The 13,232-nt window shown below is 54.4% G+C and overlaps 3 protein-coding genes across 3 annotated transcripts; 1 reads left to right on the forward strand and 2 right to left on the reverse strand.

Moving 5' to 3' along the window:
- Nucleotides 1-5,416: 5,416 nt before the first annotated feature.
- Nucleotides 5,417-6,662, reverse strand: H6S33_008977 (uncharacterized protein; the record flags this gene model as incomplete). The annotated part of the gene is made up of 4 exons (XM_044840322.1): nt 5,417-5,856; nt 5,955-6,201; nt 6,298-6,434; nt 6,515-6,662. 4 exons carry the CDS (start codon nt 6,660-6,662, stop codon nt 5,417-5,419), a joined length of 972 nt encoding a protein of 323 aa, XP_044697792.1.
- Nucleotides 6,663-6,947: 285 nt separating this feature from the next.
- H6S33_008978 (uncharacterized protein) lies at nt 6,948-10,195 on the forward strand (the record flags this gene model as incomplete). Its single annotated transcript, XM_044840323.1, has 5 exons — nt 6,948-7,098; nt 7,178-7,557; nt 7,623-7,747; nt 7,812-8,340; nt 8,408-10,195. 5 exons carry the CDS (start codon nt 6,948-6,950, stop codon nt 10,193-10,195), a joined length of 2,973 nt encoding a protein of 990 aa, XP_044697793.1.
- Nucleotides 10,196-12,639: 2,444 nt separating this feature from the next.
- H6S33_008979 (uncharacterized protein) lies at nt 12,640-13,212 on the reverse strand (the record flags this gene model as incomplete). The annotated part of the gene is made up of 4 exons (XM_044840324.1): nt 12,640-12,869; nt 12,938-12,967; nt 13,019-13,112; nt 13,171-13,212. The coding sequence occupies 4 exons, from the start codon at nt 13,210-13,212 to the stop codon at nt 12,640-12,642; spliced, it is 396 nt and encodes a 131-aa protein (XP_044697794.1).
- Nucleotides 13,213-13,232: the final 20 nt, after the last annotated feature.

The raw sequence follows: 13,232 nt of genomic DNA on the forward strand, positions 1-13,232 counted from the left end.
CCACGTCCAGTCAGAGAGTTTCGGGAAACACATGCTGCACTTTCCGGTGCACGGTTGTCCGTTTGACGAAACATGTAAGCCTGAGATGAGGTGTGCTCTAACTGCCAGGCGGATATTGGCGGGAGGAAGACGAAGAAGACGTGCGCCTTTTTACCACCTATCCAGGCTATCCTCGAGCGTAAAGTGCCCATCGCCTTTCTCTGGAGTGTGTAAATGCCTCGAGCATACCTACCCACGGGTAGAAGCCTCGTTGAGCACTCATCAGTCAATCAATGGGCGAGAAACGAGGCTTTACTGAGGCGAGATCCATGGGAGAGGTACCGAATACTTTTGCTCTACCGATCCCGACAGCAGCAACAGCCTCGTACGATAACCTTAGCTAATTAGCTAAAAGGTCGCGATGGAAATCCAAAGGTAGAGGTACAATCACATTGCCCCCAAAAGTAAAGCATAGGGCGTCATCCAACCAGAAGTGGGTACTCGTACTCATAAACTCTGCATACATTGGGCATACATTGAGTAGGCAGCCTGCATAATGTGGTAGAGTAAAGGTCCTATTACGTCTGCGGTTGCATCATTTCCCCCTCTCCCTTGGTTTCTTTTCTTTTTTTCCCTTGGACCGTATTTTTAGTCAAAAGGCCATCGTGCACGTTCCTGGTGCTGGGTTCAGGGTGTAACGGCGGTGCGATAAGATGCAATTGGACCCTTTCGATCTACCCTCCCCCCGCCGCCTTCCCCCCCGCTGCCAGTGGCTTGGCGAGGTTTCTTACTCGTACTTCCAAGGTTGCCTATCTCGGAGATATGTTGTTGTAGATAGAGTAGAGGAGGCAGAACGAAGCAACCCCCCGGTTCATCCGATCTCGCGCTTACGGGGGCTCCCTGCCCTCTACCGCGGTCAGAAAACTCATAGTATTCACGGCTTACCTGCCTGTCTGGAGTAAGCGTTCTAGACACATACATGCTCTAGGTACTCTCGAGACCGTAGAGTACCTGCTCTGCTTTATTCGCCGTGGTTTTCGATCCTAGAGTTGAAAAAGAAAAGTCACATCACAACCGACTGTCATAAGCACGCACATACGTAACGTAGGTAGAGTCGAGTATGTAGTTCACCTACATGCTCTGCTCTACATTTAGCATTTAGGGTACTCCACAGAGCTCGTACGATGAACGGGAGACCACTCCACGAGTCTACTCTACCCTTCCGTTCCCTACCAAAAGACTACCCGTCTGTAGGTACATACTCTACCTGCTCTACATACATACAACCGATCGATGAGCTCCGTTTTCATCCGGTTGTTCGTCTTTATCTAGCATTGCTTTTTCAGCTCCACGGGTCTAAAGAATCCGCGGTGGCGGCCCAGTGTGATTGAAATTCGATAGGTATGATCGTCATTTTCAGTTCAGCTAGGAAATCAAGGGTCCTCCGAAAACTAGCACTCTAGCGAGAGAAAAAAAGCTTGGCCTTCGTGAAATGCTTCCAGGGTTTCGTTGCCAAGACTGTTTAGCGAGACGGGCTGCCTAGCTGGGGATCAAATCAAGCATTACTAGATTGGGCTGGGGGGCGGCTGGGGAAATGATTTCTGGGTGCCTTTTCGGCAGAGTTGGTGTCTAGACGTCTAGCTGCTACAATGGTTGGAGGTGGCTTGCGAAAGACGGGATGGCCAGAAACATGTCCGGGCGATCATTGTAAACTTCCCAGCACAGATAGGTATGGAAATCTCGAAACTCCTCGAGACGACGACGGCGGGGGACAAAAGTGCAATCTCATCGCGCAAAAACTACATCACAAGATTCTTTCCCATCCGTCTATTCTTGGAGATCTACGTAATTCCGTGCTCTAGCTCAATCAAGTCAAGACATGTAATATGATGTACAATATGTAGGTATGTAGGGTAGGTACATCCCACCAGGTACCCCCCACCCCCCCCCCCCCAAAGTGCACCCGAACCCGAAATTCCGGAAGCACGATTCACCACCCCCGGCGGCGGGCCAATGATTCACATGTCTGCGCAGCCCAGGGTGGGTAGGTATGCCTCTTCTTTGTGAATCAAAAATGCTCGTTAGGGCTTGGGTCCACCAGCGCGCGCGTGCACCGATTGGAAGATTCACAACCGATCACTCGGTATCTTGTTCCCCCCCTGTCGGCCAGCCCTGTGGGCGGTTTGCTATGCAGGGTCCGATCGAGATCGGGAGAGGGTGGCGGGGATCCTAGTTGCGGAATCCCGAGAGGTACATAGGTTGAATTTCCCTGGGTATGTATGGTTGGGTCGGGGAGGAGGGGTGCAATGGGAAACGTTGTGGTGGTGGTGGAGATACTTACTTCTATGTTTCTCTACTCTAGGGTGTAGGTGTAAATACCCATACCCACTTTGTAGGTGCTGTATCTTGAACCATGGGTACGTACTCTCCCTCCTCCATCCCTCTCCCCTCCTCCTCCTCCTTCTCCTCCTCCTCCTTCTCCTCCTCCGCCACCTCAACGTAGTGGGCGGAAAGAGGTCCCCCAATCCAGACCCAATTCCAGCACCCAGTTCGATTCAAAACACAAACAGATGGTGGGGAACAAACAAAATAACAGGAAAGAGAAGGGGGAAAAAAAACATTGCACATCCCCGCATGCGTGGTGCAAAAAAAAAAAAAAGTTCCGGAAATCTCGATCCACGCTCACCATCTACAACATTCCGAGATCATGGTGGGAAATCTCCGCTCATTGGTACTGGATTCCTCCCCCCAATTATAAAAGGGAAAATTGTGGTTTGGAATTGCCGTATCATACTGCCGCCGCCACGACCGTCGCCGCCGGATTTGCTAGCTGGATGTTTGGCTGGATCGGATGTATTTTACCCATATAGAATATTCGATGTAGGTACTGTGAGTGGTGGTTGGTGGTGGTCGAGGTAGCTAGACTAGACGGTAGTGTTAGCTGGTCAATGATAGTATTGCCCACACTATCAATTATACCGGCGCAATTAGAGCAAAGAGTCATATTCAGTAATTTAAATTCAATCAGGATAATAATAATAATACCCCCCCCCCCCCCCTCAAAAAAAGAGGCCAAGTCGCACGTTTCCATTTCTGGGCGGATTTTACCCTCGACGTCGTCCTTTGCAGGGTACGTACTGTACTGAAATACCCGGTCTAGGTATCGTATCCCAACCCCAACCTCAATGCATGGCCCGTGCTTGCCGCAACCCTAACCCCCGGTAATAATAACAACAATAATAGAAAGAAAAATACCTACATACATGTACTCTATCTTATTAACATGGGGGCGGGGAGGGGCGGGGATGAGGGGAGACGGGGAAGGGGAAGGGGAAGGGTGAAGGGTATTAAACGTGATCGTGACTATCGAAGGGTACTGCTTCCGCCAGATCTCGATTCACTCACTCCCCATCCATACCCCCCCACCGGTGGGATATGGATGGGGAAGACCGGTTACGTCTCGAAAGTCACGCTTCTGGATGTGATCGAGATTCTTTCCCCTATGTACTCTAGATAGGTTCGTACGGCCTAGGCCTGAGCTCATCGCGGGCGCGAGATGGGCGCTCGCGCACATGTCTGGCTGCCTGGCTCGTGAAATGGGGTGCTTGAGCATGAGCTCGAGAGGGGCAATGGCAATAATAGCTAGCTGATGGCGTGTGCCTGTTCCCCCCCCGTACCTACTGTACGCAGGCGCAGTCAGCTGTAGATCTAGAGTATGGATGCGATGGGGGGTTAGAGCAGATATTTCCAGATTTCTCAGCTGCACTAGAGCAGAGCTACATAGAGGGGGGTCTCTAAAATCACACCTCATCACGATCCAGTCAGTTCAGTACCTACATACATCGTCATCTAGCTAGCTACATGAGCTTACATGGCTTACTTCCACCGAGGCAGATATTTCCAACGGCGCCAGGCGCGATTCGAAGCGGTGGATCTTGCATTTTGCAATCGTGGAGAGAGTGAGAGTGAGTGATAGAGGGATTTAAAAAAAAAAAAATTCATGTGAAAGGGGGAGATATTTTAGTTATTTAGGGAGAGAGAGGGGAGAAGGTGCATATCCGGTGTGGGCTTTTTCGATTCTGCCTTCGCATCATCATCACGTAGGTTTATGTTGTATGCATGTAGGTACCTGTAGGTAGCTGTACTGATCTAGGTAGGTACACGGTGAAAGTCACGCTTGATGCAATGCAAATTGCTTGATATATTGATGATAGAGGAAGAGCCCTCTAGCCGTGAAGATATACCAGCCATTCTGTGTTCTCTCTGGGTATGAATACAGTGTACTTGCTAATTATTGATATATTACCCTTATCGGTAACGCTATAGCTCGAAATCTCATGTCCTTACACACGGGAATTTTGAGGTTTATACACGCCTAGCTAGCGGTACGTAGCTTGCTGCTCGTAGGGAATAGAGTATATATGGAAGCTAGCACAGCTACTACATGTAGGCTAGAGGTAGTGTGATATTCCGACCCTTCTAGGGTTCTACATGTAGGTATACCGTATCTGATAGTAGTAGTGAATTAAGATAGCTAGAGAATATGGAATATCAGATATACCGTAGATACTCCGCTCAAAGTACATACATATCGGTACCTACATCCCCCGCCCAAAGACAATCTTCCTTAGTTACCCCAATACTCCCTCACATACTCCCCCTGATGCTCAAAAAGCTCCCCTAGTAGAGTGAGTAGCCCTGTGGTAAGGACGCACCTACACACATCCATACAAGCTCCATACATACTGCCCTACGCCATACCTCCCGGCCATTACAATTCTCCCGGTACCACAATCAATCCCACGGATCGAGCCCCAATCCAATACCAATACCATCACCATCACCAGCTCGAGGGAATTTAATCCTCATACACCGTTAAAAAAACCACCCCCCTCTGCCCCTCCCACTCTGCCCATCGACTCACACCGGGTATGCCCTCTTCACCTCCATCATCACCACATCTCGCCCCCTCACTCCTGCGTACATACCCGCAACGAGAGCCTTCATCTACGCGGTTAAGCACACAATCGGTCCCTCGATCGGTTATATAGGGAATTTTTTTTGCTCCCTCCCTCCTCGGCCAGCTAAGCTGGCCAGCCAATGGGGTGCGGGGGGTTGGGGTTGGGGGTGCGGTTAAAATTAACTACTGTTTGCCAGGGGGGATATATGCGTGCAATGCATGCATAAGGCAAGAGAAGAGAAGAGAAACAAAAAAAAGGCTGAAAAAAACAAACACAGAAAAAAAAAGGGACTGGAAGAAATCAAGACTTGCAATGTGCGCCGGCCGGTAATGTACAGCAGGTTCAAAAACAACCGGATGAGGGGTGGGGACATACAAGACAGGCACAGGGAGTAAGAAGAAACAACCAGTTAAAACCCAAGAAGCAGCATGATAATGAGGGGGGGAAGAAGAAGAAGAAGAAGGAAGAAGACGTCACTACTTCTTCCTCGTACTCCTCCTCACATCGCCCCCCCTCTTCGCGCCCCTCTTGCCCCCCCTCCCCCGCCCTCCTCCCCTCCCCCGCCCACTCCCCTTCCCGCGACTGCTCACCGTCGGCGCCGGGCTCTCCGCGGCCGTCGTGCTCTCGCCCCCCTCGCTCTCGGCCTCGCCGTCGCTCTCTGCCTCGGCCACGTCGTCGTCGTCCTCGTCCGGCACTTCCGAGAGCTCGTCGTCAGAGGCGTCGTGCGTGCTCGACGACTCGGACTCCTCTTCGGCGGACTCCTCGGCGGGTTTGGGAGTCGCCGGGGGTTTGCGCCGCGGGGACGTCATCTTCTTGAGGCCGCGGCCGCGGCCCTTTCCGGGGCCGGGCTTGCGCCCGCGGGTCGATACGATCTTGGTCTTGCGCGGGACGGGGGAGGCGGATTTGAGAGATAGCTCTGCGGTGGGTGGGTGGAATATTAGTAGACTGTAGTAGGCCGTGCAATTGGAAAAGAGAGGTAAAGAAAGGTAAAGATAAGGTAAAAGTGTGCCATACCGTCCTCGGTATCGTCCGCTATGATGCTGCTCGTGCGCGCGGTCCTGGACCCGTCAGCGCTCACGCTGCGCATCGCGCGCCCCTTCTTCCCGCGCGGCGCTGGCGTGAACGTAAAGGTCGACAGCCGCACGGGGGAGTCGGTGCTGTTGGGGTCGAGGCGGCGCGCGTGCATGAGGGTGCCGAAGTCTTCGTCCGGGAGCGTGAACTCTGCCCCGGGGTCGGGTGAGCCGTCTTCTTCAAGGTCTTCCTGTGGGTGGGCTGGTGTTAGTAGAGTAGTAGTGCAAGTAGTCCAAGTAGAGTAGAAAGAAGGAAGGAAGGTTGGGGGATGGGATTGGTTGAGTACCCGCTCGTCGAGCCCCTCGAGGTTGTAGAGTGACTGCAGCTTGCGCCAGATGCCTTCGACGCCGGTGTGGATGTCGGAGACGCCGTGGTTCTTCATGAGCTCGGAGATGCCGATGATGCGGAAGTGCTTGTGCATTCCTGGATGCAGGAGGGGAGAATTAGTTTCAGATGTAGAGCTATCTGTCGTGCAATTGCCATATGAGAGAGAAAGAGCTCACCGGCGGGCTTGAGGCGGTAGACAGAGATGGCCTTGAAGAGCGTCGTTTCCTGCTCGTCGGTCCAGCCGTCGAAGATGACGGGCTCGGGGGCCGGCGAGTCTGCATCTGCGGCGCGATTGGGGGCCTTTGACTTCTTCTTTGGGGGCATAGCTGTGGCGTGTGGATGGGAGCTGTGGTGCAGAGGAGGTGGAGCTGCAGAAGAGGTGGAGGGAGGGAGGTTGAAGAGAAGACAAGGAGAGGTCGTGGTGTCGCGACTGCACGAGACAAAGAGAGAAAGGGCGCGCGCGGCTCGGGCAAAGACGACTGACTGCACACAGCCCCGCCATCCCACACCCACACCAGCCACACCCGCGATACGGGAGAGAGAGAGAGAGAGAGATCGATCACGAACGAGCGATATCAAGACAGAAGAGAGAGAAAGAGAACCCACACAATGACCGACTACACGCCCATCTTCGCAGACTCGGAGCGCTCCCCCGACGCAGACGTCTACCCCTTCGCCATACCGGACCTCTGGCGCTCCTCCTACCTCGCCCCCGACCTCTCGCGGGAGTCCCAGCTGTTCCCAATCGCCCTCCTGCAAGGCAAGTGAGTTTCCATTTGCCCCTCTCAGTCTCTTCGCCCAACTACAGCTACAGATATCTAACTACACACTGCCCACAGCTGACACAAAGCACATCAACTCCCCCCCCTCGCCGACGCCGCAGACCTCGCTCTTCACATTCAAACCCGGCTTCTTGCGCACCCCCGAGCCCTCACAACCACCCTCCGGCGACTCGGCGCCATCATCATCGACACAAGAGGACCAGCCCGACGATGCCTCCTCGGCCACAAGCGTAGACCTGTGGGCGCAGCCCGACGCGTGCAAGGCGCCGGCGAAGCCGCGGTTCCAGACGTGGGACAGCTTCCTGGTGGAGGGCGCGGCCGAGCCCGCGAATCCGTACTTCTCGGAGGCGGGGCCGAGGGTGTTTGATGCGGCGCTGGGCGAGTATGGGCAGGGGCAGGATGTGGGGGATGTGGTGCGGAGCGATGTGTTTTGCACTGTTGGTTTTCCTTTGGTTCTGGTGGTGGGTGTCTTGAGGGGTGCTGACGGCCGAGTGATATCTAGTGTTTGCTGCATCTGGGGCTGGGACGGTCGTCGGTGCTGTTTGACTGGGACCCGGTGCAGAAGGAGTTTCGGCCTGTGAGGCCGAACCTGCGCATATCGGGCTGCACGGCGGGCACCGTGGTGAGGTTTGTTCAAACTCTCATGGCTCTTTAAATAGTGAGTGATATTGAGCCAATGACCGGAATACAGCATCGTCATATCATTCGCAACCACCGGCAAGAAGATCCACTTCCTCACCTCCTACACCTCCACCATCTACGCCTCGCGCCCCAACCCGACCACCATCGCCCTCGCCGACTGCATCACCTCGATCCTCGAGGCGATCCAAACGCGCCTCAGCATCCCGCCGTCGACCATCACGTCCATCCTGCACCTGCACTCGCTCATGCGCGAGCCCGCGCTCATCATCAACACCTTCCACTCCATCATCACCAAGACGTCCGGGGCCAAGAACGACTCCGTGCTGCTGACGCGGCTGTTTGACGTCGTGCAGCAGGAGCAGCACCGCAGCGGGTGGCTGAAGCCGCTGCTGATGGAGACGCTGGCGAGGGTGTCGCGGCCGTGGCTGGGGTTTTTGGAGGAGTGGATTGGGCTGGATAGGCCCATTGGGGGCGAGGGGATTGGGTTTGAGGGACTGGTGGAGAGGGGGCTGTTTGTGAGGGTCGAGGAGGAGATGGAGGTGGATGAGCGAGGGCAGGAGGTGACGAAGAGGAGCTTTGTGAGTGTTTTTGAAACCCTTTGGCTTGTGGTGTTGTGGTGGGGAGGTGCTAATGGGGGGAGAGTAGTTGTTTGATAAGAAGAAAGTTCCTAGCTTCACGAGCGCTGAGACCGCGGAGACGATCTTTGAGAGTGGAAAGAGCTTGAGGTTTTTGCAGAAGTTCCACCCAAATCATCCATTGAGCAAGCCTGGCGCAGTAGAGGGTGTTCAGGCGCCCAAGCTGGAGTGGAAGTTCTCGTGGGAAGACCTCGAGAACCTACAGGCACAGGCAAAGAACTACGAGAGACAGCTACAGACGGCAATCTCGAAATACTCCTCTGGTGGTTCTGTAGCTCTGCCTACAGGTGTAATCCGCGACGACATCCCCGAGAAGTTCGAAGAGTTCCCTACGTTTGGCAAGAGCAAAGAGGAGATTATACGCATGATATCTCACTCGGTCACCTCCATGAACGCCCGTCTGCCGCCCCTCGAGACCGCCCATTCAGACGCCCTCCGGCACCTGGTCCTCTCCATCTCCCGCCGCGGTTCCGGCCAAGAAGACTCCGGCCAAGAAGACCATCTCACGACCTTCGCGCCCCCAATCTCCATCACGCCCATGCTTTCCTTCTCGCACCTCTTCGCTGTGCAGGCAAAACTCATCAACACCGCCTGCCTGCGCATGTTCTTCCGCGAGCACCAGATCCTCTCGCACCTGCGCCTCCTCCGGCGCTTCCAGCTCTTCGGCGACGGCGTCTTCTCCTCGCGCCTCTCGCACGCCCTCTTCTCCGACGAGCTCGACACCACCGAGAAGCAGCCCAACCAGTACCGCAGCGGCGGCACCATGGGCCTCAAGCTGGGCTCGCGCGACACCTGGCCGCCCGGCTCCTCCGAGCTCCGCCTCGCGCTCATGGGCGTGCTCACCGACAGCTTCACGCCGGCCACCACGCCCCCCAGCGGCATCCACACATCCGGCAAGGAGCACGAGCTGCCGGGCAACCTCAGCTTCGCCGTGCGCGACATGACGCCCGACGACCTCGACAAGTGCATGGACCCGCACTCCATCGCCGCCCTCGACTTCCTCAAGCTTCACTACACGCCGCCGCCCCCGCTCGAGGCCATCATCACCCCCACGGCCCTCTACCGCTACGACCGCCTCTTCCGCCTCCTCCTCCGCATCCAGCGCATGCTCTTCGTCACGACAAAGCTCTTCCGCGACGCCACCCGCCGCGACGTCACCCGCCGCGACACCCGCTGGCCGCGCCACCCCCCCGAACCCCCCGTCGCGCAGCGCTTCCGCGTCGACGCACACCACTTCGTCACCACGCTCGCCGCACACATGTTTGAGTCCGGCGTCGCCGCGCCGTGGGCAAAGTTCGAGGCGAAGCTCTCGGCCATCGACGCGGCCCTCTCCTCCCCCTCTGATGCGGCGGCAGACCTCGCGGCGGAGGGGCTCGAGCGCCTCCGCGGGTACCACGAGAGCGTGTTGGACCGGATTATGTTTGCGACGCTGACACGGAAGCGGCAGGCGCCGGTTATGAAGCTGGTGGAGGATGTGTTTGTTGCTGTGTTGGCGTTTGCAAGGTATAGCCATGAGCGCGCGGAGGGGAGGGAGGGCGGCATGGGCGTGGGGGAGCTGGCGGAGCTGTATAAGGTGTTTAGGAGGCGGGTGGGGATCTTTCTGAGTGTGTGTCGGGGGTTGTCGGAGAAGCGGGGGTATGGTGATGGGCGGAGGGATGGGGAGGGGAGGAGGGCGGTGGAGGCCGTGTTTGGTGGGGGTGGGGGGGAGGGCGGGTTGTTGGCGGGGTTGCTGGTGAGGTTGGAGATGTCGGGGTATTGGGTGGATCCGGCGACGGGAGGGGGAGGAGGGGGGAAGTAGAGGAGGGGGGTGGGGGGGTGTAGAGTAATGAGACTTCTTCTTTTTTATGGGTTGATGGTGGGGTTTTTAAGTAAGTTAGAAGGTGTAGGGTGTTTAGTGTAGTTCTGTGAGCAAGTTTATAGAATACCCCGATACGACATTGTAGTAATAGCCCCTAGTTTTTATACCCTGTACTCTAGTAGCAAGAGAAAAAAGTACCCCAAAATTGAGTATTTACATCCATCCACGGGTAGACAAACCACTTTACACCTCCCTATGATTTCATAACCCACTGATCTACTCCACTCTACCAATCACAGAGGACCAAACCACCACAACCAGCAGCCAGTAACAGGCCCGGGGCTCTGTATCTCTACCAGTGACTACCCCAGCCTCTACTAAACCCATCAATCCATGGCCCGTTTTGCCTTTTACTCCCAGCGGAGGTTCCCCACCTAACGTCAATGATAGTTCTGCAGCTTTTTGGAAATCGTGGGAAACCTAACCTTGCTTAAGATGGAGGATGGTGAGGGGGGGGCTGTTTTTTTTTTTTTTTTTTTTACAGCTTGAGCAGGGCATGTGGATGGGGTGTAGCGTGGGCTGGTGGTCGTTCTGCTAGCTGTAAAGGACTTGGAATACAATACCTCTGGCTACATGTATGTATGTATGTAGAGTATATAGATAGGCGAAACAATCTCCGCAAAAACTCGAATAATTCGTCATCTCCACCCAGGGATTATCTCTCGAGTGATTGGTTGGGTGGCATCGATCTTCATCAGATGTTTCCCATAGAAGTAACTTTGATCTCACGGACCTAACGAATTATTCGAGTTTTTGCGGTCACTTTGGGGGGGGGGGGTGGGGGTGGGGGGTGGGTTGGGGTCACTGCGAGGATCTAGGAGTTTAAACAGTGGGTATGTGTGTAGGTCATAGGCTTTTTTGAAGTTGAGTGTATTTGCATATATGATCCCTTCATGTGCTTTCACGACCAGACGAAGGGCGTTTTTTTTTTTTTTAAAACCCCGCCTTTACTCATCTTTGCTATAAAGTCACTATCCTACTATTCTAGCGAGTTGTCTATATATACCCGAACTTATTAGATATTACGCGATAAATGGCAACCCAAGGATCAACGAGCCGGTACGCCCAAATATCACTCCCCATCCAGAGCACACATAAACGAGCAGTCTAGCGGTTCTCTGCCCGACTCGCCTACCGGCGACACCGAGTTTGGTTGCGCCTGATTGATTGATGATTGGTAGTTCATTCGTGTATGCAGCCCCGGAGGTTATGACACTTTGGTTGTGCCAGGCCTTCTGCTAGAAGGTCTAGGGGTGGGAGTAGATAGTGGATTTCGTCTGGTGGGGGTCTGCAGTGCTTTTTGTGGAAATAAATATGATGAGAGTTGCACAGATCAAGTACCGGTGGTGTGATCGAGTCCAATATGGAATTACCGCACTACCCACCGCGCGGTGACATCTTGCGATAATAATGGTACTCAGCGCTCTTGAGGGGCAATACTCTTTTGTTGGGCTGTTCTCTCTTGCGCCATTGATAGTGGGTGGGGACGGTAAGGGTGGTGGATGGTGTGGTGTGGGTTAGGTGCGTCATGTGTTATCACTCGAGCTACTTGAGGCTGCTAGGAGGTGATTAGGAGGCTGGTTTGTGGTCCTGGGATAGTAGGATGGATTTATGAAGACTACTGTGAGGGTGGTAAGGAATGGAAAGTTTGGTTCTGACTTCTCGGGCTGACAGTTCGTAAGCCCTGAATACTAATTCGCTCCTCCGGTACGTTTCTAGAAGCAGTATCTTAATGGTGGTGGGGTGTTGTGGCCTGGTTGAACCACCGCGAAGACCGCCCAGAACTACGCTCCTCCCTTAGCTTTCCCCCGAATAACGGGTTCCTTGAACTACTTTGTACAGGCTAGAACGTTTTTCCCGTGTGCTGGTTCTGGGTATAGATAGAAGGGAATCATGTTGTTGTAGGGTGCATCTACACAGCTGTATCGAGTTCCTAGTTACAAGTACGAGCGGTCAGACTGTCAATGAGGTACTCGGAAACGCCCGGTCTATACGTATATATATATATATATATATATATATCTAGCATATAGTTCTCGGACTAATTGAACTCTACGGAACCTTCTATATATGGGATATCTATATTTCTTACCCTGGATACTTATTTGTAGGAGATAGTTTGACGCACAAGCTTCCAAAGCATGCACGTGTAAATCCCGGGGAAGAACCTGGTCGTTTTCATCCTATTAACACCAACAAAAATAGTAGTTAAATGCCCTATCGGAGCTCACAAGTCCCAAAACAACAAAGAGAGAAGAAGAAGAAGAAGCACCAACAAACCAGCACAAAAAACAAAAACAAAAACGAAAAAGAAAAAGAAAAAGAAAAAGGCTCCCCCAATCAAGCAGGCATGCAATCCAAGCTTATTTCTCCCACCCAGCCCCCTACGACCTCCTCAAGCTCCTAATGACCATATCCAACTTCTCCGCCGCCTCCTCCCTCGCCCTCACGGCCTCCAACCGCCGCGCCTCCGCCTCCTTGTACTCATTCTCGAGGTTCCGCAGCCGCTCCTGCTGCTCGTCCTCCGACACGCCGATGCCCGGCAGCGAGGTGATCAGGAACTCGATCTGCTTGGACTTGAAGATGAGGTCGCGGGCGAGCTCGATTTTCGCGGCTGTTGGCGTGGGGGTGTTAGCTTTGCGCGACAGGAGACCGGGGGAGGTGGGGACTGGGGGGCGGTACCGTCGAATGTGGCTTTGTCGTCGATTACGGCTGCGGGTGTGTGTTAGTTTTGAAGGGTCTGGGGGAGGGGAGGAGGGTAACCGTTCTCGTCGGTGACTTTGGCTTCGCCGCCGACGGGGACCGCGTCGTGGTGGGTGCCGACGTAGCGGAGGGCGCTGAAGAGCTGGGTGGCCATCTGGGGGGTGTTAGAGCTGTGGAGAGAGTGGGGAGAGGGTGTGGGAGAGGGTGTGTACCTGGTCGATTGCGTCTTGGAGCTGTGAGAGGCGGTCAGCCATTGTGGTTGTGGTGGATGTGG

Source organism: Morchella sextelata (genome assembly GCF_020137385.1).
Source record: "Morchella sextelata strain SCLS chromosome Unknown scls_3, whole genome shotgun sequence".
Lineage (NCBI taxonomy): Eukaryota > Fungi > Ascomycota > Pezizomycetes > Pezizales > Morchellaceae > Morchella > Morchella sextelata.